Genomic DNA, 25,341 nt, shown 5'->3' on the forward strand with positions numbered 1-25,341 from the left:
GTATCATTATTTTGCTTTTATTTCACTAAAATGAGTAGTTACTATTTCTTACTTTTCTACAAATGTACCTTAGATCCTAGAAGGCTGACAGATATTTTATTAAGGCTCATAATAAGTTACTACAGAGTTTAAAGTAAAGCTATTCTGAAACTTCATTATAATGCTGAATTTAGGAACACTGCAATCAATTGTTACAGATAGGCTAAGATCCCTAACAGTTGAAAAACCAACAGTCTTCTTGGACAGAATTCAGATTTAGCCTATTGTTTGGTTTGGTCTGATGTTTGTGTTTTACTGCTAATTACTGGCTCTCAAGATCTGGTTACTGCATGAATAAACCTACCCTTGCTGTGGAAACCTGTCTAAGACACTACACCTGATTGGTTGATTAAAGGGTCTAAAACCTGGACAGAGCAGAATGGGTTAGGTGTGCCTAAGGTTCCCAGGCTTTGGGAACAGGAGAATCACCTTAAACAGACAGATAGACTGGAAGAGGACGAAGAATGCCACAGGGGGTTAGCACGGAGAAGAAACCCACACGGGCAGGGAGGAAGAACTCCTACGGTGTGGAAAGGCCCACAGGAAGAATACAAGCAAGTATTTATAAGATTATGGATGGAAGATAGCCCAGATGAGTATGGTTAAAGAGGATGGCATCGGATCGGGCTGGGAGGTGGACGGTGGGGTGACTGAGATAGCGTAGTTGAAAATATCTGCCCAGCCCAAAGTAAATAAAACAATTACAAGTCTAACAGCTGCCTGTGTTTTATTGATTGTTGATAGCAGGTTAAATAATACCATCATGATAATCACAGGGCAGATAATAAATAATGAATAGCCCAACATCACTTTTATTTTCAGCAACAGCCTATGTTATACCAAGATGTTTTCTATCATAAAGCATTGTGATATTATAAATATGGTAGCTATTATTAAATTTTTACATTAAACAAATGTTCTCAAATAAAGAATATTAGTGCTTCATTTCTTTTAAAATGATTCCTTCCTTCTACCTTGTACCTCTTCTCCCTAGCAATCAAATAAACGTGAATATACCACCACTTGCTCTTTTCTCTCTCAGACTTGCAAACAGCCACAAACAAGCAAACATGATCATATTACCTAAGCAAGCAGCAGCACCAACCATGGCATAAAGCCCAGGCGTGATGCAGTCGGCCCCAACCTCACACCACTCCTTGAAGATGAACCAGTCGTGGTGATAGTAGGCCAGCTGTTCCACGGCAATCCCCACAATTCTCCCTGCAATTGCTCCAATGGCCATGCTGGGGATAAACAAGCCTGACGGAACCTGTTACAGCAAGTAACACACTTTTAATGAGCGAATAATCCTTTAACCATGTGACTGAAACTATGTCCTGTACATTTGTTTCTAACTATTGGCTCCATTCAAATCTTAATGAAATTCTAAAATCCTAGTACAAATTAAACTACAGCAAAGTCCTGTTACATGGAACAGTTAGTAATTCTCTGAATTCAGTAACAACGTAATATAGTAGATTCTCTAAGACAAAGAGAAAATAAGTCAGAATTTATTTATCCTTTATCCTGTGGACTCCTTAATTAGCCTGTAACAAAATTTTCAATAGTTCATAGTAAAATGAAAAAAATTTAAAAAAAAACTGGTATTTTCCATAAAGCAAAATCTGTTAAATCTGAAGCAGTAAGCTCCCAAGATTGTACTTCCATTATACTTGTAAAAAATGATAGAAATAGCAGATGTTATTTCTTGTAACTGCTACAGCGTAAGTCAAGAAGTGTTTCCAGAGTCCCCAATATTTTGAATGGAATATTCAAAATGGAATTCACATGAACTAAAAGGAGAAAACTCTCTATTAGAAGAATTCTTTAAAAAAAAAAAGGAAAGGAAAGAACATATTATCAGTTCTGAGCTAACTAAAGAGATATATAATACAAAGGGACAAAATATGTTTCACAATCCTCAGTTACACTGGCTCAGTCAGAGCGCAGGACTGAACAAGGGCCTGCCAGCTGTCAAATCCAGCTCCTCAAGTGTTGGGCAGGCAGCCACTGACTGAGTCTGCTTGATGCAATCCTAATGACAGGAATGACACTGAGGCAATCTTGAACAAAAGGGAACTATAATGGCCCCTTTTTCTTACTGTAAAATTTTTTCCTGATTTTATTTTACTTTGATAGTCAACAGACTAAAAAAGGGGGAAAAAAGAAAGGAATGTTAAACTCGAAATTATCAACTTTCTAATCTCACAGAAATAAAGTGGTTACACCACATGAGCTTATCCTGTGGATGTATGCTATCCCTGCCAAGTACCAACTGCTTTAGGAAGTATAGGACTCATGATTTACAGAAAGTATATAGCAAGCTGACATTTGTTTCGCCATGTCTGCATTCCTAAGAAAGCTGTAAATATAGTCTAAGAAAAGCAATTTTCTAGGACTCCTGACTTTAAGTCCCTGATAGAGTCACATTATTTATAGAGCCAGCATTTGATTCTAAGACCGCAGTGTCAATTTACGCTAGCATACCACAATGATAAAGAAAGTAGAATAATGGTTTCTCTTGAATCTGTGACCATGACAAGGAAAATTTAAGGTTGCTAAGAATTAAGGTTGTTAACCAGCTGATATTAAAACAAGAGATTATTCTGTATTATCTAGGTAGATTAAAAATAATACTAGAGGTTTTTTTTTTATGTGAAAGCAGGATTTATATTTCTAAGAATTAGAGGAGAAAGATCTGGCTAGCTGTGGCTGCCTTTAAAAATGCAAGAAAAAAGAGCATAATCCAAGGAATGCATACAGCCCCTAGAGCCTGGAAAATGCAGAAAAACAGACTCTGTTCCACTGTCTCAGGAAGTTACTACAAACCTCTTGTATCCAGACCAGTAAGTCCTTTTCAGATCCTGGTCTCAGAACAGCAATCACTTAGAAAAATTTTCATTTATTCTACATAAGTATTTTGGATATCTTTAAATTATTCCAGTATCATCTCACATGAGCACTTACCTTGATACCAAAAGTAAATACTGTCATTATTATTTTAAATATGAGTGCTAGGCATAACTGCCAGATAGCTGAATATACTCCAACGCCTGCTGGACGGTCAGGAATGTCGTCAACAATTTTACTGGCATTCATGTCATTTCTGTAGTCACAAAGTGAAGAGGATTCCAGTGGCCCACAATCTGTAAACAGCTCTTTGATGAGTTCACTGGTGTTGAGCCTCGTGTATGGGTTAGGGAAGGCTATCACAGCAGTAATGGCTGCAACAATAATGACTTCAAGAACAGGATACTTTCCAAATTTGGTGGACTTGCGTCGGCGACACCAGGCAATATTTGCCCTAATAAAAAAAGCTCCCCAAAGCCCTCCAAATACCCCCAGGAGAATAAAAGGGAACAGTTCAAAAAGGTACCATGGTGTATGATACTCCACATAAAAAAGGACCAGACGGCTGTTACCAAATGGATTGATGGATCTCAAAACAAATGCTGCTACCAAAGCAGCAAAAAATGATCTCCATAAAGTTTTCAGAGGAAAATAATAGCTAACCTAAAGAATAGAAAAGAAAAAATAATGATCACCATTTCTGAGTAACTATAACTCGGGTAAATATAAACTTCACTTTAACTAACTCAAGCTTTGTTGCAGCTTGAATTTACATGATCTGTGCTAATGAAAAAATAATGCTTTTTCAAGCAAGGACCATGCATAGGGAGGACATAGATCCTCTGCCCAGATATAGACCATAGAAAGCTTAGTCTCCATATGGGTCCCCTAGAAAAGGGAGACAAGACAGTCTCTACATAAACTCAGTTGCCTGTTCCTTGATCACTTCTCCCTGGTGGGGTGACCTAGCTAATCCACAGAGGAAGAGGATCCAGAGATCCTGATGGGACCTGATAGGCTAGGGTCAGACAGTAGAGGAAGAGGAGTTCCCCTATCAGTGGACAAGGGAAGAGGGACAGGGAAGGAAGAGGGAGGGAGGGTGGGACCATGAGGAGATGAGGGAGGGGACTACTACCTGGAAACAAAGTAAATAAAATGTAAAAAAAAAATATTTTAATGAAAAATTAAAAAAAAAAACAAAGACAATGGGAAGTTAAAAATGTTTTTGTTTTATTAGCATAATTATAAATTCACAATAACTGATTATGAAAGTTTAATAATCATTTAGAATACCAAGACTGTTTAGTTTTCCAAAGGGGTTTCATATTTAATTCAATCGTGTCGGGTGAAAATAAACATCTTCTTACTAATTATTGTTAACTACTAAAAAGGGGGTTATTTGTCTCCTCTATAAAAAATATATATTCCACTGAATAAAATTATTTCCTTAGACATACTGTTTAAGAAATACTCATACAAATAAGAAAAAATAATCATATGAACTTTAAACAAGCAAATCATAAGTTTAATTAAAAGTCTTATGAATTGATTTAAAATAGTAAAAATAAAAATATAGACTATAATTTAGCCATCACAGATATAAAGTTCTTAGTGCTTTTACTAAAACTGGTAAAATTCCTATTTTGCTAGTTTTAAATATGTCAACAAAATAAGTTCAGCTGGAAACAATATCTACACACGAACAAAAGGCTAAAGCAGGAGGCTGAAGAGGTGGCTCTTAGAGAGAATTCAAGTTGGGCACCCAGCACCTCCTCCCAGTGGCTTGCAGGAGTCTATAACTCTAGCTTCCGGGGATTTAATGCCCTCTTCTGACTTCTGCACTCACACCAAATACCCAAACAAAGATCCATCCATACACATAATTTAAAGACAAATCTTTTTTTGAAAAAAAAATTAAAACACAATATTCTGTAGTGATTACTTTTTATGTGAGAAGTACTTTAAAACTTTCTAAAAGTAAACTTGAGAACTTAAATTCAGTTATACCAGCTATAAAACTAAAATGTTCACCAAGATACAACTACGAATGTAATTCTGTCATTTTCAATGCTCTCTGCTTTTGTACTTACCTCCTCCAAACTAAAAAGAACTCCTCCAATCGGTGCACCAAAAGCTACAGAAACACCTGCAGCTGAGGCGGCTGACAGCACCTAGAAAGAGAGGGTGGCTTGTTTCTACTTTCATTATCAACTCAAACACATTACAAACTTTTGTATTCCATAATATTCCAATGCCTCTTCTGATCTTAACCTATATATCCTCCTTGCAAACCAAGGGACAAGTATTCATTTCTTCTAAAAAGATATTTTTTTCTGCATTAATTTTAAACTCATTTGCACTTTTTCTGTACAGTCAAAACATTAATGCCAAACATACCAACGTGAATATATTGTAAAGCAAAAGCAATGAATACAAGCAACCCTTAATACTTACGTTTGTACAAACAGAGGAGAGGAGAAAATGTGGAATGGGAGTAAATGTTTACTTACTGTAAGTAGGATATAAATTGTCCAGATTTTGGAGCTAACAGCTTCATCATTAGTAATTACTCTAAGCCTTATCAAAGATATTACAGTTCATCAAACAGTTTCTCTATAACTACCCTATGCCCTCTGAACATCCTGCCACACTTGATCATTCTAAGTATGTTCCAAAGGCATCATTCTAAAAGTATAAACAGCAGCCTCTTTGAGTCACCAAACAGTTGGTAAAGATAATTTCAAGGGAAAAAAATCCACACACATTTTTATAGGCCCCCTGAGCAACTCTCTAGGGGTACTTGATCATTGCTCACTTCCCACCTGCAGGATAACACCTATACTGTAATTTCTTTGGAAATTTATTGAATTATTATTAAGACTCTTTATTCCTTTCACTACTAGTAAACATCTGAGAGTAACTTCAAATCATCAAATTATACACATTTCCTGGAAGATAAACGGTTGTATTGAGCATGACTTGCATGACGCTGGCCTCTGGCCCACACTGGCTGTGCAGGTGTGATAAGAACCTCAGCCTCTGTCAATGAAAGTATGCTGGACTTTGTGTCACTAGCATACAACATGAGAATTTTTCCTGCGCTGCAAATCTGTCTAAACAATTGTCGAGCTATATTTTAGGTAACTGGACTGGAGAATTCGATACTACGATGGAGCAGCTGAGAGTGGCCATTGTCACAGTAAATTCTACCGGAGTGGACGCAGGACTAGCCACAGGATTATCAACATGGATTGCTGCAGCCATGAATCATCTGAAGGAATGGGCGGGCATGGGAGTGTTAGCAGGCCTTCTGGTGTTGGTCTCCTTGGTTTGCCTGTGGTATATATGCAAGATTAGAGTCTCACAACAGTGTGATGCAGCCATGATCATTCAGGCCTTTACAGCCATTGAAGCAAGACATTCTCCCCAAGCATGGTTGGATACCATAAAAAGCTAAAATGATACGCTCAGGATGCGAGGCTAAGCACTGCACTCAGGGTCAGCCGCTTTGGACCCAGAGAAGAGCATGTCTGATTGCATGCGGGTTGATGCCCCAGGTCCCGCCTCTGAGAAAAAGGTATCGGACGGGTCCGATGCTCTTTGGGTGGATGACACCTAAATGAACATCTGTACAAAGTCCCAATTTATTTCTAATATCAGAGATCAGACCTCTACTCTTGCCTGATGCGTCTAAAACAAAAAGGGGGAACTGTAGAGAGCTGCAGAATGCTATGCCTTAAAGATGGAGCTGGTTTCCGCCTTCCACCTTCCCGATGGTGAGTGCTCTCTGTCAGGAACAACTCCACATTTGGCTAAGGCCGAGGATCTGGCTTGCTTCCATGTATGTGGACCTATCTGCATTGCCCCCGTGGCATGCCTGGGTTGGCTACCCAGAGGCTATTTAAGCTGTGGGCTGGCTTTCCCCGGGGTCCGAGGATTGTTCAATGTTCCTGAATAAACTGCATTGAAAAAAAAAAAAAAAAAAAAAAGAACCTCAGCCTCTGGTCTCCTTGTTCTCTATCATGACTGTGATAATGGCACTCAGTGAATATATAGAAGGTGCTCAGAATAACACCTAGAATCTCACAATACAGGATCTGGATATTTCAGGGTTTTTTTTTAGACAAATATATATATATATAATAACAGCATAGTACTTAAAAACAGTTTTTAGAATCAGAGAAAGATGCATTTTAATCCACATTCTGATACTTAACTGTCTGTTATCTTGAGCATGTAAGCTAGTCTTTTAAAGCCCTACTTTACTAACTTATAAATGAGGCTGGCAGTGCCATACTATGACTACTATTTTTATAATAGTAATAATTACTAGAAATTAATTTTACAATGTGAGCTAATACTTCCAAAGTACCAGATACATGATGAATTACAATTATCATTTAAATATGAAAATATGAGTCTTTTAAATCATCCACTTTAGGGATATCTATAAAGAAACTCATAAAATATGTGTATGGGGGGGAGGGTTACACTAGTAACAACAGGATGAAAGGCCTGAGATCAACCCTTGATGAGATGTAAAAGCCATACCTTAACACCTGTAAGATCTCTGTACTAAGACTGTAGGTTTAGTTTACGAAAACATAATTTCAGACTCTCAAAGATTATGAGGCTAAAAAACTCAAGTCTATAGAAATGCTCAGGATCCTGCTTTTCCTTCAGAAACACCCACAACAAGAAAGAAACATGAGCTGAAGTCTAGTCTGCTAGAAAAGTTCATGTTGGCCTAGAAGAGTAAAACAGAAGTACTTCAAAGCATCTGAATAAAGAGGATTCCCATGTTCCCTATATAGTTAACTTCTGACTTAAACTTGGAACATCCTGAAGGCCCTCAGAACTTCCCCATGCTGATTTTATGAAGGCTCTCTGTGGAACACATACCATTTCCATGACATTAGGGCCTATGTCCAGGAAGAAAATATAGCCCACCTTCCCAAGCAATAATGTCAAAAACTATGGAAATAAAACCAGCAAAGATCTTCGAAGAAATCAACTTACCTATACCACAGAGGATGAATGACAACTGAAAGGGTCTACCTAGTCTGACTAAACCAGCAATCAATTCCAGACAAGTGCAAATTAGGGAAAAAACAAACAAACAACAAGAACAGACTAACCTCAAGTTTTAATCTGAACACATAACTTATCCAAAAATCATTCAACAGACGTCATTCAATGGACATTCATTTTTCTGTTCAATAAACTATGCAAACAGCACTTACCTCCCTCTTTTTAGCCTCGTTTGTGCTGTACTTTGGAAAGAGGTAGGAAAAGATATTTCCACAGCAACAAGCAACATGGACCAGGGGGCCTTCCTTTCCTAAACTCAGACCTGATGCCACAGCCAGAACTAATGTGATGGTTTTAATCAGTAAAGTCCATTTTCCCAAGTAACCTCTGATGATGAATCCACTTAAAATAGTTTTAATCTACAAAGGAATAACGAAGGCAGTTTAAGTTCCTTTAGGAAACATGAAAATGTAAACGAGCTAAACAGTCTCATGTTTCACTCACAAACTACTTACCAAACGTCAGTGAAGTATAAAATAACTCACAATTTAAAAAAACTATTTCATCATATATAATAAATCTGTATCATATAATTAGTCAACCAAAACTAAGAGGTAATCTTATCTCAGGAACAAATCAAAATGCTGGATCATGGTAAAGTAAAGGCAGGACCATAATGATATGCAATTAATTAAAGGCAAATCTGAAAAGTTCTGTTGTAGGAATAAGTACAAAGTATTTAAATACATTTCAGTCTGTCAAGAATAAAGACATTCTGCCTTCTCACCACACTGTAATCACGTGGTATTTTCTTACCTATACCACAGAGGATGAATGACAACTGATCACAATAACTTTACCTACATAGCTTTAAAAAAAAAAAAATCACTGTAATAAGATATATTAGGAAAAAAAACACTAAAAAAAATTAAAAATAGAGCTAAATGAGTTCAAGCCTAAGTGTTACTCTCTTTTAAATTACTACCGATGAAATAAAAGCAAACATCTATCCTACTAACCTCCTCAGTTCAAATTATTTTCTTAGAACATAAAAACAACCAAATTTATGAGTCATTAGCTTATTTAATCTAGTCAACGGACTTAGAAAGAAAAGGGAATATTAAAATTAGAACCAAATAGCAAAGCATCAACTAATCCACCAAAGAACTTTATGCCACAAAACACTTCTGAAATGTTTGTTATTTAAACGTGATATGCTTACTTATGAGCTATATATTAGTGGTAAGAAGTGCACATGTGCACGTGTGTGTGTGTGCGCATGTGTGTGTATGTGGGGGGGGAGAGATTACTGATGATGATAAGCCTTTTTATTACAGATATCTCTAGCCCCAGCTTGTATGTTTTTAATTTTCTTTTTCATTTTAACCAAAAAAAGCTATTTTCTAAAAAGTACAATTCCTACAGATAAAAAGAAGTATACAATTATCTTTCAATGAACATTAAAAGACTTACCTCTGGAATTCCAGAGCCACAGGCATATGGAGCAAATACTTTCACCAAGGAAACTGCAAGAAAGGCAAAACTCAAAGCCCAAAAGATGTACATTATGTAGTTCATGATATAAGACCCCGGGCCCTAAAAAGCAAAAACAGCTCAGAGTATGAACATAATTTACAGTGCACCACCAATTCAAGTGCCTGCCACATAAGAAACTTATGTAAAACTTACCATTATTGTCACACTGATTTTAGATTTGGGATTCAGATATGCTGCCTTGACCAAATTCAAACTTCTAGGCTAAAGAAATCCTCTTGCTTTAGCTTCCCCAGTAGTTGGGACTACAAGCACGTGCCATCATATACCAACTGGGTAAAAGTTCTAAAATTTGCCGGGCATGAAATCCCAGCACCCAGGGAGGCAGAAGTAGAGGCAGACAGATTGCTATGAGTTCAAGGCCAGCCTGATCTACAAAATGAGTCCAGGACAGCCAAGACTACCCAGAGAAACCCTTTTTTTTTTTTGGGGGGGGGGGTAGGTCTTGGTTTATTTCCATAATAATAAAAGCTTTATGTGAACAAGATATTTACATAAAATCCAAAAGTGTACTCCCATTTAGTAACTTTCCCAGTTTTCTTGACTCCTAAAGTCTTGTTACATAGACTTGTTATTCATTGACCTATGACTACCCACAAATGTTTTAAAAATTGTTGGTAGAGGTAAAATTGTGTTGGCACTTGGATTTTTTCTTTCTTTTGTAGATTTCTTATTTGTTTGTTTAATGTGGGTGTACATTTGGCTGTGTGCATTTATTGAACCACATGCATGAAGAAGCCCACAGAGTACTGAAAAGGGCATAGAAGTTATACAGTTCCATGTGGTGCTAAGAACTGATCTGAGCTTCTGCGAGAGCAGTGACGACTCTTAACCAGTGAACCTCTCCAGCTCCTGGTACTCAGATTTCATTCTGTTTCAGTTCTCCTGAAGATCATTAAACTGACTTCAATTAAGCCAGGTAATAAACAACACATAGAAGATAATAACAAAAAAATATTCTTTCGACCTAAACTTTGGCAATAACAAAAGTTTTAAAAAACATGTCCATATATGAATATATAAAATATATTTAGTATCCTAAATTTAAGCTTTATTTTAGAACATCATTATAATAATATTAAATATTGTACTACTAGAAAGAAAAACATATGACCTTCTACCATTTGCAAATACATAAGCCTAGTTCCAGTAAAGGCCCAGTAACTCATTTTGTTTGAGAGGCACCTTTCCTGGCAAATGGACCATAACTGGACATACTGCAGAGATCAAGAGATTGTTAATCAATATTGATCCGATGGAGCCTAGCCCCACTGGATAGATCTATGCCACAGCTCCTGCATCTATGGCTCAGGGGACAGGGAGCAGAAAGATTTTAGAACCAAAATACCAAGATCTGCCTTAAAACAGTACCTCCTAGAAACAGGTAGCATAAGCAAGACCAGAACAATGGACCCACTAAGGTGGAAGGAGAGGAACTATCACAGACTCCCCCTGCCCCAGACAAAGAACTGTAGGGACTAATGACAGCTGCGAGAGGGAGCCTGTTCCAAGGATAAGCCCCTTATTAGTAATTCAATACAAAATGGTCAGCCCTGAAAAAACATACACAAACAGAAATGGACTCAGCATGAAGTATTTACATATTTATGCATGCATACACAGTTAGATACAAATATACGTAACAATAATAAGAGAAAAATCAAATATCATTTTAAGAGTAAGAATGGCAGAGAAGGAGTTGGAAGGAGAGTACCCCGGAGGTGTTAGAGGGAGAAAAGGGAAGGGGGAAAGGATATAATTCTATTTTAATTAAAAATGTATGTTTAAAAATTTTAAATGTATGAGTTTAAGGTATCTCAACCTAAAAAGGCTGATTTTATAAGTTATAAAGTATATCTTGTACTTCTATAATTCATATTTTCTAACCTTAGTGACCTGTTATTCCACTTTAATAACTTTATACTAACTTTACACAGCTCCTGTTGCAGTAACTATATACTTCCCTGTCACAACTTGCTATAAATCTATATCATAACCACGTTTATATGAATCATATATTCATATGATTATGCTAGGTAAATAACACAAAAGCTGCCTGAAACAATCTGCACCTGTTCTCACTGTATTTGTGTCTTTTCCAGACTTTTTCTTTCCTTCAGTACAGGTTACAATCACCTAATAGATGGCTAATTCTTTAACTAAAAGAAGTGGACACATACATCTACAGCAGTGACTAACTTGTGAGCAAAGACTTACCTCTGCTTGGCCTATGATTAATTCCGCCCATGTTTTCCACTGTGGGCATTTATCCCTCTCTTCAAATGTTGTTTCATTAGACCCCCAACAACACTGTTCATGGTTGTACCACAATGCACTGAGGCAAATGCCTTCCTTTAGGTCAGTCATCCAGTCAGCAGCAATGTCTATTAATCCAGCTAGTGCGCCTGAAAGAATGCATTGGAAATGGTCCAAAAATGTCTATTAAAGGAGAGCTGAGGCCACCTAATAAAAAGCAAAAATATCCTACAAATTAAGGGTCAATTAAAAATTAAATCTCAATTTAAAATTTTAAATTCATGTGTATTAGTTATAAATAGCTCCATTTTAAAATAAAATTAATATTGTTTGAAATTAAAACTGACTCACATCATTAAAACTAAAATTTTTAAAAGAGAGAAAGTTATTTTAAAAATACAACATTTTTAAAAACAACAGCTACTTGAAAGGAGCGTCACAACTCTGGCAACTGAAATAAGCATGTCAATTCAGCACATTTCCATCCTAAACTTAATCAGTAGACTTATAAATGATACAATCTCATTAAAATATAATGCTCATAGCTAGACATGGTGGCACACACCTTTAATCCCAGCACTTGGGAGGCAGAGGACCATGGATCTCTGAGTTTGAAGGCAGCCTTTGTCTACATATTAAGTTCCAGTATAGCTAGTTATATGTTTCAAACAAACGAAATAATAAAATGTTCATTAAATATAATTTAAAAAGCTCACAGCATTCACTGAATTATTTCATGATAAATTTATTATTTTTCTTAATTAACAAAAAATTATACATATGAAAATTTTCTTACTAACACAATACTAAAAATATAGTTACAACCAAACCTAGATCATTCTTACCACAGGAAATCAGTGAGTCACATGGATAGAATACAAAATTTGTATGAATGCCGGTTATCAATGCTTCTATTCTCCACAAGTACCTTACTTTCTCATGTTTTGTCTTTCATGGTGGAGGCTGACAGTGATCAAAACTACCCGTAGTGACACTCAGATTGGTTGTTCAACTCCTCTCTCTAGGGACTTGGTAACCACACTGGACAGTGCAGTGCTACAAGAACAGACCATGTACGGAGCCACCTACGGCTATGAGGCTGCAGCCACGCCACTTCACTTTTCTCGTGCTTAGTCCCTCATCTATATCACGGTATGTGTTAATGATGGAGATTGCCATCAGACTTAAATACATGGACAGCTGCTAGAACACTGCACCACAAGTAGTAGCTATTGATTATGATGCTGGCATACAAGATATTCATTCACAGACGTTGAAACGGGTTCTAGAGAGATCGGCTAAGTTGAGACAAAGTGCCAGAGACAAAATCACGATGCAGAAACCTGTCTCCTGGTCTTATGGTAAAAATTCAAGGAGAGGATGGGAGAATTATTCAATTAATGTAGAAACAAAACCAAACAAAGCCAAAGGTTTACCTTAACTTTTTCCTTACCTGATGCCAGTCCAGTCAATGTAACTACAAGCCATCCTGACCAGGCATCATAAAGACTTTTTGTCATTTCCCATGCTGACTCTTTTTTTTTACTGTTGATCTGAAATTAGAAATATGTTTTACTTCATAAACTGTATTTCTACAATTCTTGAGTGTAATTTTCTTAAATTATTACAACACAAAAGTATCTTGTAAATTAAAAAATAACAAAGCAGATTTGGGACAAAAATCACTCTGTAGGACAGTTGTACCTAGAATTCAGAAAAGAAGCACCATGCAAAGATCTGCATTTTACTAAGAACCTCTGGATTTGAGTGTGAAGGGCTCATAAGCCACACAGAAGTTTCAAACTATATCAAATTCAGATCTTAACTGTTACACACAGATAGCTTACACATCAGAATTTAGACAATACAGGTAAACTGTCTGGCTTCAGTACTTAAGTAAAATATAATCATGTTTAAAAGTTAAAACTAATTGGACAGAAACTGCTCATACAAAACATGGTCAAAGATAAAGAACTGTGAACACACAGGTGTACAGCTCCAATCCCACTTGTAACAGCCCAAGACTCTTCTGTCACTATGCAAGACAAAAGAAAAATGTCCTCAACTGTGAGTGTAGGTAGTTAGGATAACAACAAGAAGAAGGCAGTTGATGCCCATCTCCTCTCATGAAGACTGGCACAGCTAGCCCATCTTCCTGTGTTTCTAAGCCTATCATCCCTAACTAGCTTCTTTCTGTCCTGTTCACAGCTTAGCTTTAAAAGAAGCTCTATTGTCCATCTAGGGTCTCAGCAATCAACTATCCTGTAGGAGAGCTATAGCTGGAATTCAATGACCTATTCTTTTTCCAGTGGAACATCTATTCAAAAGCCATAAAAACCAATTAAAGAGACATAGTAATTCTAAGGTGAATAAGGAAATTATATTCCTTTCAAACAGAAGCATCCAAACACAGATACCAACTACTTTTAGATCTGGAAGTAGGGCATGTCTTATAAACAATCACTAAGTTACATTTTTTTTTCTTTTTCTTGAAAAGAAAATAAGAACATTTAAAAAAGATAATATTAAGTCATTTTCAGACAGAGTCTCTGCCATTCTTCTTGTTCTTCTGTTTGTATACAACAGTCATTTAATTATCACTTGCTAGGGTAGTTTCAGTACAGAAACACTATCTGTAATAGTGTTGATGTATCACCAATCTAAAAAAAATACAGAAATCACCTAAATGTTTACCTAAATACAGTATTAGTCAAGTAAGCTATAATGTATATAAAAACTTTCTTTAAAAAGACTGCTGATACTCCCTGTAAAGCAAATTAAAAACAATAAAAAATAAAGCATTTTACTCAGTGGTAATTTTCTGTTTCTCATATTATGATACTGTCTAATAAAAAGTATCAATATGGGCTAAATGAAAATAAAATGGTTCTCAAAAAAAAAAAAAGAAAAAGAAAAGAAAAGAAAAAAACACAGGTAACCTAAAAAGCCCATGAAACCCCTGAAACTCTGCAAGAGAAACTATTTCTAGCACAATAGGATTGTGTGTATCATGAGTTAAATTCCGAACCAACCAACTGACCAACCACTCCTTACATCTGATAATCCACCTAGGTCAGCAAACTAGTACTTTCTACATAATTTCATGTTAAGAAAGCGTATCCTCAAAATTCAAGGTGAAGCAATGTATTTTAATGTACTAAGAGGAAATGTTGACAATGTCAGAATGCACATAATAGCTAATCTTTTAGAAACTACTACTTGTTATACTATTCTATCAAAAAATTGCTATGACAATCTTAAAAGGCTATTGAAATATTCATAGGTTTCCAAACTACAACTGTGTGAGGCTAGATTTTCTTTTTATTCTTTATGCAAAAAACATAACATTAGAATACAAAAGCAGATATGAGAATCTACTATTATGGAGAGATGAGATATGCATTATTAGATATGAGAATTCATTATTAAAGCCAGGCAATCATGAGGCTAAAAAAAAAAAGAAATCATTCTCCAAATACTTTTTTATTTTGGAAACTGAATTGTTTTTATGTACTATTAGTTATGTGGGTTTGTGATTATAATTTTTAAGTGAACTACAATTTACTTTAACAGGGAAATATTAATTCATATAAACAAAAGTTTTTTGAGGTTTCTCAATATTTTTTCTAGTTCAAAGAGCATGTGAGTGCAGATCAGGAGATGGGAACAGTGGGTTCATATGCTTCTTTTCAGTTATGCCCTCAGGCCAGGAGCAGCTAACAATCTGTACGTTTCATACACAACTCAATCTACTGCAGGCTCAGGCTTCACACAAAAACAAACATCAATACAAAAGGTTGCAGCCAATTTGGGTAAATTTATTTTGAAAGTAAATTTCAGATATCACAAACAAGTAGGTAGATAAAGAGGCTTTGGAAATTTAGTATTTTTACTTCAAGTAAAATTTGTCTCTTTTATGCATTCACTGTACTGTGGGATTTGGGATTGGGGTTTCTTTTGTTTTGAGATAGGGTCTTGCTATTTATCCTAAACTGGGCTCCTGCACCTCAGCCACTTGGTTGCTAGAACTATAGGCATGAACTACCATGCCTCAATTTTCTTTCCATTATTCCCTTAAAAAAAAAAAAGTAGCTTATATGTACATTAAAAAAAAAAAAAACTTTACGCAGGATACAATTTGAGAATAAATCTCAGCAATTATTACTGGGAAATAAAATGTTAAAAAAAATACACACACAGCAAAATTCTACAAAATGTTTTTTTTCCTCTGTACATTATCTTCCCTTCTCATTAGCCTTATGCAACAAAGTTCCTTTTGCTCTAGCTGCTGAGATGCTGAAAGCAAGTATCTTGGTGACCTCATTAATCTTGGCCTGTCTTCACCCAACTCTTGTCCTGCATTTCTCCCTTTCCATCCTAATTTGTCTATTTGCATGCTTTTGTTTGTTTTTAAGTTACCTCAAACCCTGTCCAGAAAAATGCAGAGTTATAAGGAATGCAGGCACTAAAAGAGGAACACCAAGATAAAGGGGAGAAATGTACCATATAGGACATGTTAAAATATATTTTAATGTATAACATTTTGGAGATGATGTGTCTCTTGGTGTGGGCTTTGAGGTTTGAAAGCCCAGCAAAGCCCAGTCTCTCTATATTTCTCTCTTCCCCCACCATCCCAAACAAAATACACTCCATAAAACTAGAAGACAACTTGTGAAGACTAATAAACCGAAAATGACTTTTGTCTGGTAAATTGTGAATAGACTGTGAATAGATCACTGCCAGAAATGTAATTTTAAATGATCCATTTTGCACTATTTTTTTATAAAACACTGAAAACACTTACACGTCTGTGTCTTTCTCTGTCTTTACACTTCTCTCGCACCCAGTCGATAGTATGGAAATCATCATATGTACCAACTCCTGGGATGGGCTCATCCAAAAGATCCAGCAGGTGTGTAGAGCTATTAATGCTGCCTCCATTTGTCATTGTATAATGAGTTCCTGTAGCACAAAAAAGAAAAAAGAGTCTATTTTATAACATACAGTGAGCTTTGCAACCTATTTACCTATTGGTAAGTTGTAAATGTCATCACAAAAATCACTGAAAAAATAGACGAAATGTTGATTATCTAAAACTAGAAATAAGGCAAAAAGAATACTCATGACCTTACAGTTATATTAGCAAACAGCCTAAAGGTCACTTGATACTCTGGCCAAGATAATTTTGTGTGAATTAGTACCATTTACCACTAACAACAAAATACACTCCATAAAATAGAAGACAACTTGTGAAGACCAATAAACCAAAAATGACTTTCGTGTGGTAAGTTGTGAATAGTTGTGTTTCAGTAGGAACGATGTCAGAATTGTGAACGATTTTTTTGCTGTTGTTTGTTGTTTCATGTCTTAGAATTTTCTCTCCATCGCAAACTATATACATTTCTGGCTCACATGTTCTTCTCTGAGTTGGTTTTGTTATCATGCTGATTCCTTCATTAGGGTTAAATAAATCTTTGAGACATATTTACTATATGTTTTATATGAGTAAACAAGTCTAAAGAAAGTTCTGGGATGTAAAAAGACAACTGCAGCATTGAAAAATACAGATAGCTTTTAAATATAAAAATAAGTTTAATCTAACACATAGAGAAATGCAAATTGTTAAGTATCTGAATGCACTGAGCTGTGAGTTATGTAAAATCTTAACAAAAAAGTTCATAAATTAAATATAAACGCTTTGGAAAACAAAAAGCTACCACATCTAATATATGCTGTGGTGGTGTGACTATGAATGCCCTTATGGGCTCATGTACCTGCATACTTAGTCCCCACCAGAATTCTGCAGAAGGATTAGGAGGTGTGTCCTTACTGGAGGTGATGGGTCTCTTGGTGTGGGCTTTGAGGTTTCAAAGGCTCAGCAAAGCCCAGTCTCCATGTATTTCTCTCTTCCCCCACCATCCCGTTCCCTGCCTCCACCCTGCTACCTATGGATCTCTCAGCTCTCTGCTCCTGCTCCAGCACCATGACTACCTGCTTTGCACCAGGATAATAAACTAATCCTATGAAACTGTAAGCAAGCCCCAATTAAGAGCTGCCTTGATCATGCTGTCTCTTCACAGTAATAGAACAGTAACTAAGACATACACAAATGATATAAAACCAGCAAGTTCCCTAGTAGTAATTTTTCTTTCAGTTTATATCTGTACAATTCTTGAATAAGTTAAAAATTAAGCATAGTATGGGCAGAATTTCCTTAAATGTGTTAATGTTAAATGTTAAAAACATGAATGCCAAAGTATTTATAATCTGATACAAAAGTCATCCAAAAGCTAGAGGGTAAGTATTTTAGGCATGGAGGCCACTCAGTCACAACTACTTAACTCTGCCACTGTAACACAAAATAAGGTTCAGAAAGAAATACATCAGTGGATGAATATTAAAGCATTCTGACGAAGATGTGCCAGATAAAAACAAATAAAGGAAGGAGGAAGGAAGGAAGGAAGGAAGGAAGGAAGGAAGGAAGGAAGGAAGGAAGGAAGGAGAAAAGAAAGACAAGAAAGGAAGGAAGAAAAGAAGGGTAAGATTTATCACATGACCACAGTTTGCCAACCCTTAATCTACAGACTTTGTGCCAAAAATAGATTTAAAATAAAAGGCCAGGAGGTATAGTGCATGCCTTTAATCCCAGCACTTAGAAGGCAGAGGCAGGCAGATCTCCGTGAATTCGAGGCCAGTCTGGTCTTCAGAATGAGTTCCAGGCCAGCCAAGGCTACACAGAAAAAGCATGTCCCAAACAAAACAAAACAAAACAAAACAAAACAAAAAAAAATGAAATAAAAACAAAAAATAAAAAGAGCTATTTACTTTTCCCTAACTTTTAAGGATTAGGTGAGTTTTCTAGATGACCCGTGCTTGGCTGTCTGGTTTAAATGATCTCATTTCCTTTTATGCAGACATAAGAAAGACAGATGGGATGTGCACTGAACGTATGACAGGAGTCTACCGCAGAAGGCATCTGAAAGACTCTACCTAGCAGTGTTTCAAAACAGATACTAAGATTCATAACCAAACCTTCGGCAGAGTACAGGGAATCATATGAAAGAAGGGGAGTTAGTATGATGTGGAAAGGATAGGAGCTCCACACGGACCAAATATATCTGGGCACAGGGGTCTTTTCTGAGACTGACACTCAACCAAGGACAATGTATGGATATAACCTAGAACCTCTGCTCAGGGGTAGCCTGTGGTAGCTCAGTGACCAATTGTTTTCCCATAGTAAGGGGAACAAGGACTATTTCTGACAGGAACTCAATGGCTGGCTCTTTATCCTCCCCACCCCCCAAGGGAGGAGCAGTCCTGCTAGGCCACAGAGGAGGATTTTGCAGCCAGTCCTGAAGATACCTGATAAAACAGGGTCAGATGAATGGGGAGGAGGACCTCCCCTATCAGTGGACTTGGAAAGGGGCAAGGGGAGATGAGGGAGGGAGGGTGGGATTGGGAGGGAATGAGGGAGCGGGATACAGCTAGGATACAGAGTTAATAAAATGTAACTAATAAGAAAAAAATAAAATTAAAAAAAATACTCTCTTAAAAAAAGAAATAACTACAAACAAAACAGCAACAAACTATGATGTAGCAAGTCTGAAGCAGGAGCCTTTCCCAGGCAGTAAGCAAAAGGTTGGTCCTCCTAAACCTGGGGTTTGTGAGTGAAGTAGGAAAAACACGGAGCTCCCATGCTGACCCAAGAACTTAAGCACTGCTATGATCTAAGCCAATGAAATACACTGGGAGTTGCAAACTGTTTCCCTCATTACTCAAATGCCGAGAAATAAGGTATAAGAATATGAATATCTAATTTCCTTTTCTTTAACAGACTTGTCTCATCTCCCTACTGAATACGTTTGAATGGTTGCCTTAAGAAGGTATTACATGTCTATAAAGAGAATGGTACATCAATTTCAGTATTCTGGCAGAAGTGTTACAGGAATAAATATTTTTATGGAATTGTTCAACAGTTTAAAGATACAATCCCTGCACTGCAATGTTCACTTTCACTTACATAAAATACAAACTATATTTAAAGCTTTAAACGCATTTTCAAAAGAAAATACCATTTATCAAATTATAAAGCATTTATAATATCTTAACAAATATAAGAATATCTACTTTGCTTTTCATATAATAACATTAAAATTAGTAAGCTAAAAATATTTTTGGAAGAAAGTGTCAAGAACCCCTGGAACAATGTACAATATTTTGTGGCATTTTAGGCAAAAATAAAGACACTCTCAACAAGAACAAACCAAATACACCCAAGATAAGGAAATTCTGCAAAATTGGTTGCAAAAGGGCCTTTTTTAGTCCTCAAACTGTTGAAATTAGCTGTCCATGGTGGTACACGGTTTTAATCTCAGCACTAGGAAGGCAGAGGTAGTCAGATCTCTGACTTTGAGGCCAGCCAGTTTGGCCTTAATAGCGAGTGCCAGAACAGTCAGGATACAGAGAAAGAGCTTGTCTCAAACAAACAAACACCCCCTGCCAAAATATTAAAATTATAGAAGATTAAGAATGAGCAATGAGGGGCTGGAGAGATGGCTCAACTGTTGAGAGCACTGGCTGCTCTTCCAGAGGACCTGGGTTCAATTCCCAGCACCTACATGGCAGCTCAAAAAAACTGTAATTCCAGTTCCAGGGATCCAGCACCCTCACAGACATACATGCAGTCAGATGTACATCTGATAATATATATATATATATATATATATATATATATATAATGGGCAATGAACTGTTCAGGATTAAAAGCAACATGACAACTGTAAGATGTGCTTTAGGATTAGATTATGGACCAGGAAATGCAGTAAGGCCACTGGCCTACTGGAAAATATCTAGCTCAATTAAGAGTATTATACCGACGTCATTCTAATTTAAAAAAAAAAACACAATATAATTATGTACAGATGTATTTCTTTATTTGAGAAAAACTTATTTTTCTAAATTTTACTCTAAACATAATTAAAACCATAGTATATTCCAAGTATTATATCTACAGAAAATGTCACTTGTTTTACATAACAAGGCATATTTAATACAAAGACGAAGAACAAAAGACAGAATAAACTAATGTAGAAAAATGCTAATATTTCAGGAATTCAGATAAAGAATGGAGGATTCTTTGTACTAATTTTCACTTCTGTAAGTGAAAATTCTGAAATTTTTTTTCCTTCAATGCTTAGGACCATGCATACTAGGTGTACCATTTAAACTATGCCCTCATCCCTGAGGTTACTGTAGAAAGTTACTACAGAGATAAGACTGGCTCAAGAGTAAAGTACTTGCTGGGTAAGCATAAAGACCTACATTCAGATATTAGAACTCACGTAAAAATGCAGGTGCAGCAGAGAAATGTTAGGGAAGGCACAAGCAGATCCCTGGGGCTTGCTGGCTAGTCATTCTACCCAGTTAGCAAGCTCAAAGTTAAGTTTACTGAGAGACCCTGCCTCTCTCTCAAAAAAAAAAAAAAAAAGAAAGAAAAAAATAATAATAATAGAGGACTATAACGACATGAAGACAGACAACTGGAGAGGTGATACAAAGGTACAAAGAGACTTACTCTCTTCCAAAGAACCCAAGTTTGGTTCCCAGCAAAATATCTGTAACTCAATACCTAGGGGATTCAATGCCCTTTTTTGGCTTCTGCTGGCAGCATACAATTGTGACAAACACACACACACACACACACACAAAAAAAAAAACCTCACATACACACACACACACACATACACACACAAACAAAAACCACACACATGCAAAAGTGAAATAAACAGAAATCAATTACATGTTATTAAATTTTTCAGTAAGCAACTTTACATTTCAACGTCATCTTACACATGAAGTAGACAAGTTCTCTTGTACTTCTCTTAAACTAGGGTACACTTCTTTTATACAAAAACAGTATTTCAAGAGTTAGTTAATACAGAAATGATAATATGGCTTTTCTAAAACTGACAGATACAAATAAACTCTGGAAAATAGTTTATTAATATATACAAATAAACTCTAAAAAATTTATAACTTTGAGGTTAAAATAAAAGCTGTCAGACCACTGCTTTCTTGATTATGCTTTGTCTTCAGCAAAAAATGCCCCTTAAAATTGGATTTTATTAACCTAAACTGATAGGATGTTATTTGTCACTGTAAATGCTGCCCTCGTTTGTTTATCTGTAGAGACAGAATAGACATGTAGAATATCTTTTGGAACTACGAATGAAGTTCCACGACCTTATTTCCTTATCCTGTCCACAAACTTCCCCAGACCATCAGAGACATGTGTTACCAGGGAAAAGAGTAGAATATAAAAATTCAGTGGTATTGGTGCTGGAGAAGATAGCTCAGCAGTGAAAAACATTCCCATTCACTGCTCTTGCAGAGAACCTAGGTTCAGTTCCCAGCACCAGCATGACAGCTCACAGCCATCTCTAACTCTATTTCCAGGGACTATGATGGTCTCTTCTGCCCTCCTTGGCATTGCACACATGTGGTGCATACATGTGTAAGACACTCATACATATGAAATAAATAAAGAAATAATACTTTACTCACTATTATTTACGTTTAAAAATAAGAAATCTAAACCCCATACAAAAGAAAAAATCATAAAAGCAAATACTTTTGAGCATGAGAGATACTTTTCTAGATTTCCAAAGTCTATAAAGTAAAGGGCTTAGAAGAAGCCATATAATCCACTTTGCCCTATAACTTGAGATGTACTTTGGAAAGAATCAGAAAGAACCAAGTACACAAGAGAGTCACAATAAACTAGTGATTGGTTTCAATCCTTTCCAGTTCCTGAAAGTGAAATATACAGACCAGACTTACTTATAAGCTGGCCATATTTGTTTAGGTGATGACCTTTTCAGTCACGCTTTCTGTAAGCCATGTCATTAAATGAGCACGCATCTCACTTGTGATGAGCTGTTTTCCCATGATAACTTAAACATTTAGATAACCTGACCATGGCAAACAGTATCTGAATTATATTTTTTTTTCTTGGCCATCTTTTCCTATTATTGTAACTTTTTCTTGTCCTTTTTGCAAAACTAACTACCAAATATTCATTATTAATAATCAGTATACCTCGGAACTTAAAATGATTAAATAACCAAGTAATTATCCTCATCACAGGGACACTATTTGCACAATAGTCCCATATTGATTTTATCCACTTATTATCCCTTTACTTCTCTTCTGGCAACATACCTCAAGGTTTTTTTTTTTTTTTTAAAGAAAACTTTACCCTATGAAATATGCAGTCTTGTTGACATCTGTTAGATACATACCTCAGCCAAGAAAAAAAGTATGAGGCTAGAATGTAGCTTGCCTACCAAGCATCAAGCACTGGATTTGAACTCTGACAGAGAGGAGAGAGAAAAGAAAAAGAAGGAAAGGAGGGAGAAAGAGGGAAGGGGAGAGAAGAAAAGAAGGAAGGGTCCATCCAAAAAAGCTGCTGGATATATAATCAGACACACTGATACAACAAATGAAATCAATTCATTTAACAGCTAAACTATCAAAATGATGTACGATGGCTTCCGGTACTTGGATTCCAAGAAGTTAAACTATATAAAAACTGATCTGAAAGTTGTAGCTCTCAAACTTAAGACCAATCTGCCTGCTGCCATGCAATATGTATGTATGTATGTACACACACACACACACACACACACACACACACAGACATTTATCTCAAGGTTTGACCACCAAGAATCTGTGCCTGCCAATCTAATGCCTACTTATAGATACCTACCAGTTAAAATGTAGCAATAAGAAAGTCTGGACAAATTATTTTCTTTCAGAGGAGCCTAGAAAAGGAATCCCATGACCTTAATGCACTTTGGTGTTTAGAAGATTTGAGAGAGTCAACTTCCAGCTTTGCTACCTCTTAGCTTTGTGATCCAGCATACATTACTTATTAACCTCTTAGCCCATAGGTCCATTTTCTCAGCCACTCTGAGCCTAGACATGAGTGAATAGACTAGAAGCAGGTAAGTAACAAGAATGCTTAATATTTGACAGACAAGAGGAAATAACAAAAACACAGCCCTTAATTTCTGTTCAAATATTTGCCTAAAACTTTATCAAACTGTATTATATTTTACTCATCTAATATGATCAAATCATATAATATTAATCTTAGCTCAAAACATTGACAACACTCAAAAGGGACAGGAAGAAAAAAGTTATCTTCTACCTTTTGGGAAGGAATTCTCAAATTTTTAGCTAAAATTAATTATGTTAATATGTATAAAAAAGCAAATCACTTAAAAGTATGATCAGCAACATAGTGACAATTTCACAATTCAAATATCAAAAATCACTGAAAGGCTTCACTTAGAAAAACTCAGTTAACTGGCTTGCAAGTGACTTCTCCAATTAACTATACAAAGGACTTGAGCTTCATTTCATTCTTCTATAGCCATAGAACTTTGTAACACTCAGATACTCATGGAAATAAAATGCATCATTTACTAAATTATCTACAAAATAATTTAACTGCTCATTAAAAATCTATTTCTAATAGAGAAAAAAATAATCTTTTCTTTCCGTGTTTTTTCTTTTTATTTATTTATTTTTTTTAATTTTATTTTGTTTTGTTTTTTTTATCAGTTACATTTTTTTTTTTCAATGCAGTTTATTCAGGAACCTTGAACAATCCTTGGACCCTGGGGAAAGCCAGCCCACAGCTTAAATAGCCTCTGGGTAGCCAACCCAGGCGTGCCACGTGGGCAATGCAGATAGGTCCACATACATGGGAGCAAGCCAGATCCTCAGCCTTAGCCAAATATGGAGTTGTTTGTGACAGAGAGCACTCACCATCGGGAAGGTGGAAGGCGGAAACCAGCTTTATCTTTAAGGCATAGCATTCCGCAGCTCTCTACAGTTCCCCCTTTTTGTTTTAGACGCATCAGGCAAGAGTAGAGGTCTGATCTCTGATATTAGAAATAAATTGGGACTTTGTACCGATGTTCATTTAGGTGTCATCCACCCAAAGAGCATCAGACCCGTCCGATACCTTTTTCTCAGAGGCGGGATCTGGGGCATCAACCCGCATGCAACCAGACATGCTCTTATTAACTCTGTATCCCAGCCGTGTCCCGATCCCTCATTCCCTCCCAGTCCCAGTGTTTCTCTGTATAGCCTTGGCTGTCCTGGAGCAACTCATTCTGTAGACCAGGCTGACCTCAAACTCACAGAGATCTGACTGCCTCTGCCTCCCCAAGTGCTGGGATGAAAGGCATAAGCCACCACCAGCTGGCAAGAATAATCTTCTCAACAACTGATGCTGAGAATGATTATCCATACAAAAGAATGGAACTAGATCCTCAACTCATGCATACTCATGAACAAAAACACAAATTGATCCAAAATCAAAAATTAAGGTTAGCTAAAAATTTAAAACCCTAAGAAGGAAACATAAGAGTCTTGTGGCCTTGAGTTAGGCAATTAGATGTAATACCAAAGCATACATAATACATGAAAAAGAATATCAAGTGAGCCACATCAGAATTAAAATAACTTTTCCATGTCAAAACTAGAACCTATTAACTAGCTCATGCCTGAAAACTACCAGCACCTGCTGAATACATATTG

At 36.3% G+C, this 25,341-nt stretch overlaps 1 protein-coding gene across 5 annotated transcripts in view; it reads right to left on the reverse strand.

Annotated features, from left to right (window-relative positions):
- Clcn3 (chloride voltage-gated channel 3) overlaps window positions 1–25,341 on the reverse strand; it is a 78,661-nt gene that overhangs the window by 16,843 nt on the left and 36,477 nt on the right. For all 5 annotated transcript variants that reach the window (XM_060381818.1, XM_060381821.1, XM_060381820.1 and 2 more), the window contains 8 exons: window positions 16,535–16,692; window positions 13,184–13,283; window positions 11,692–11,879; window positions 9,394–9,516; window positions 8,133–8,339; window positions 4,980–5,060; window positions 3,007–3,552; window positions 1,123–1,309 (listed from right to left, as the gene is read on the reverse strand). In XM_060381818.1, the coding sequence (XP_060237801.1) occupies window positions 1,123–1,309; window positions 3,007–3,552; window positions 4,980–5,060; window positions 8,133–8,339; window positions 9,394–9,516; window positions 11,692–11,879; window positions 13,184–13,283; window positions 16,535–16,692 (1,590 nt within the window). The remainder of the gene's footprint in view (window positions 1–1,122; window positions 1,310–3,006; window positions 3,553–4,979; window positions 5,061–8,132; window positions 8,340–9,393; window positions 9,517–11,691; window positions 11,880–13,183; window positions 13,284–16,534; window positions 16,693–25,341) is intronic.

Source organism: Meriones unguiculatus, chromosome 4, assembly GCF_030254825.1.
Source record: "Meriones unguiculatus strain TT.TT164.6M chromosome 4, Bangor_MerUng_6.1, whole genome shotgun sequence".
Classification (NCBI taxonomy): Eukaryota; Metazoa; Chordata; class Mammalia; order Rodentia; family Muridae; genus Meriones; species Meriones unguiculatus.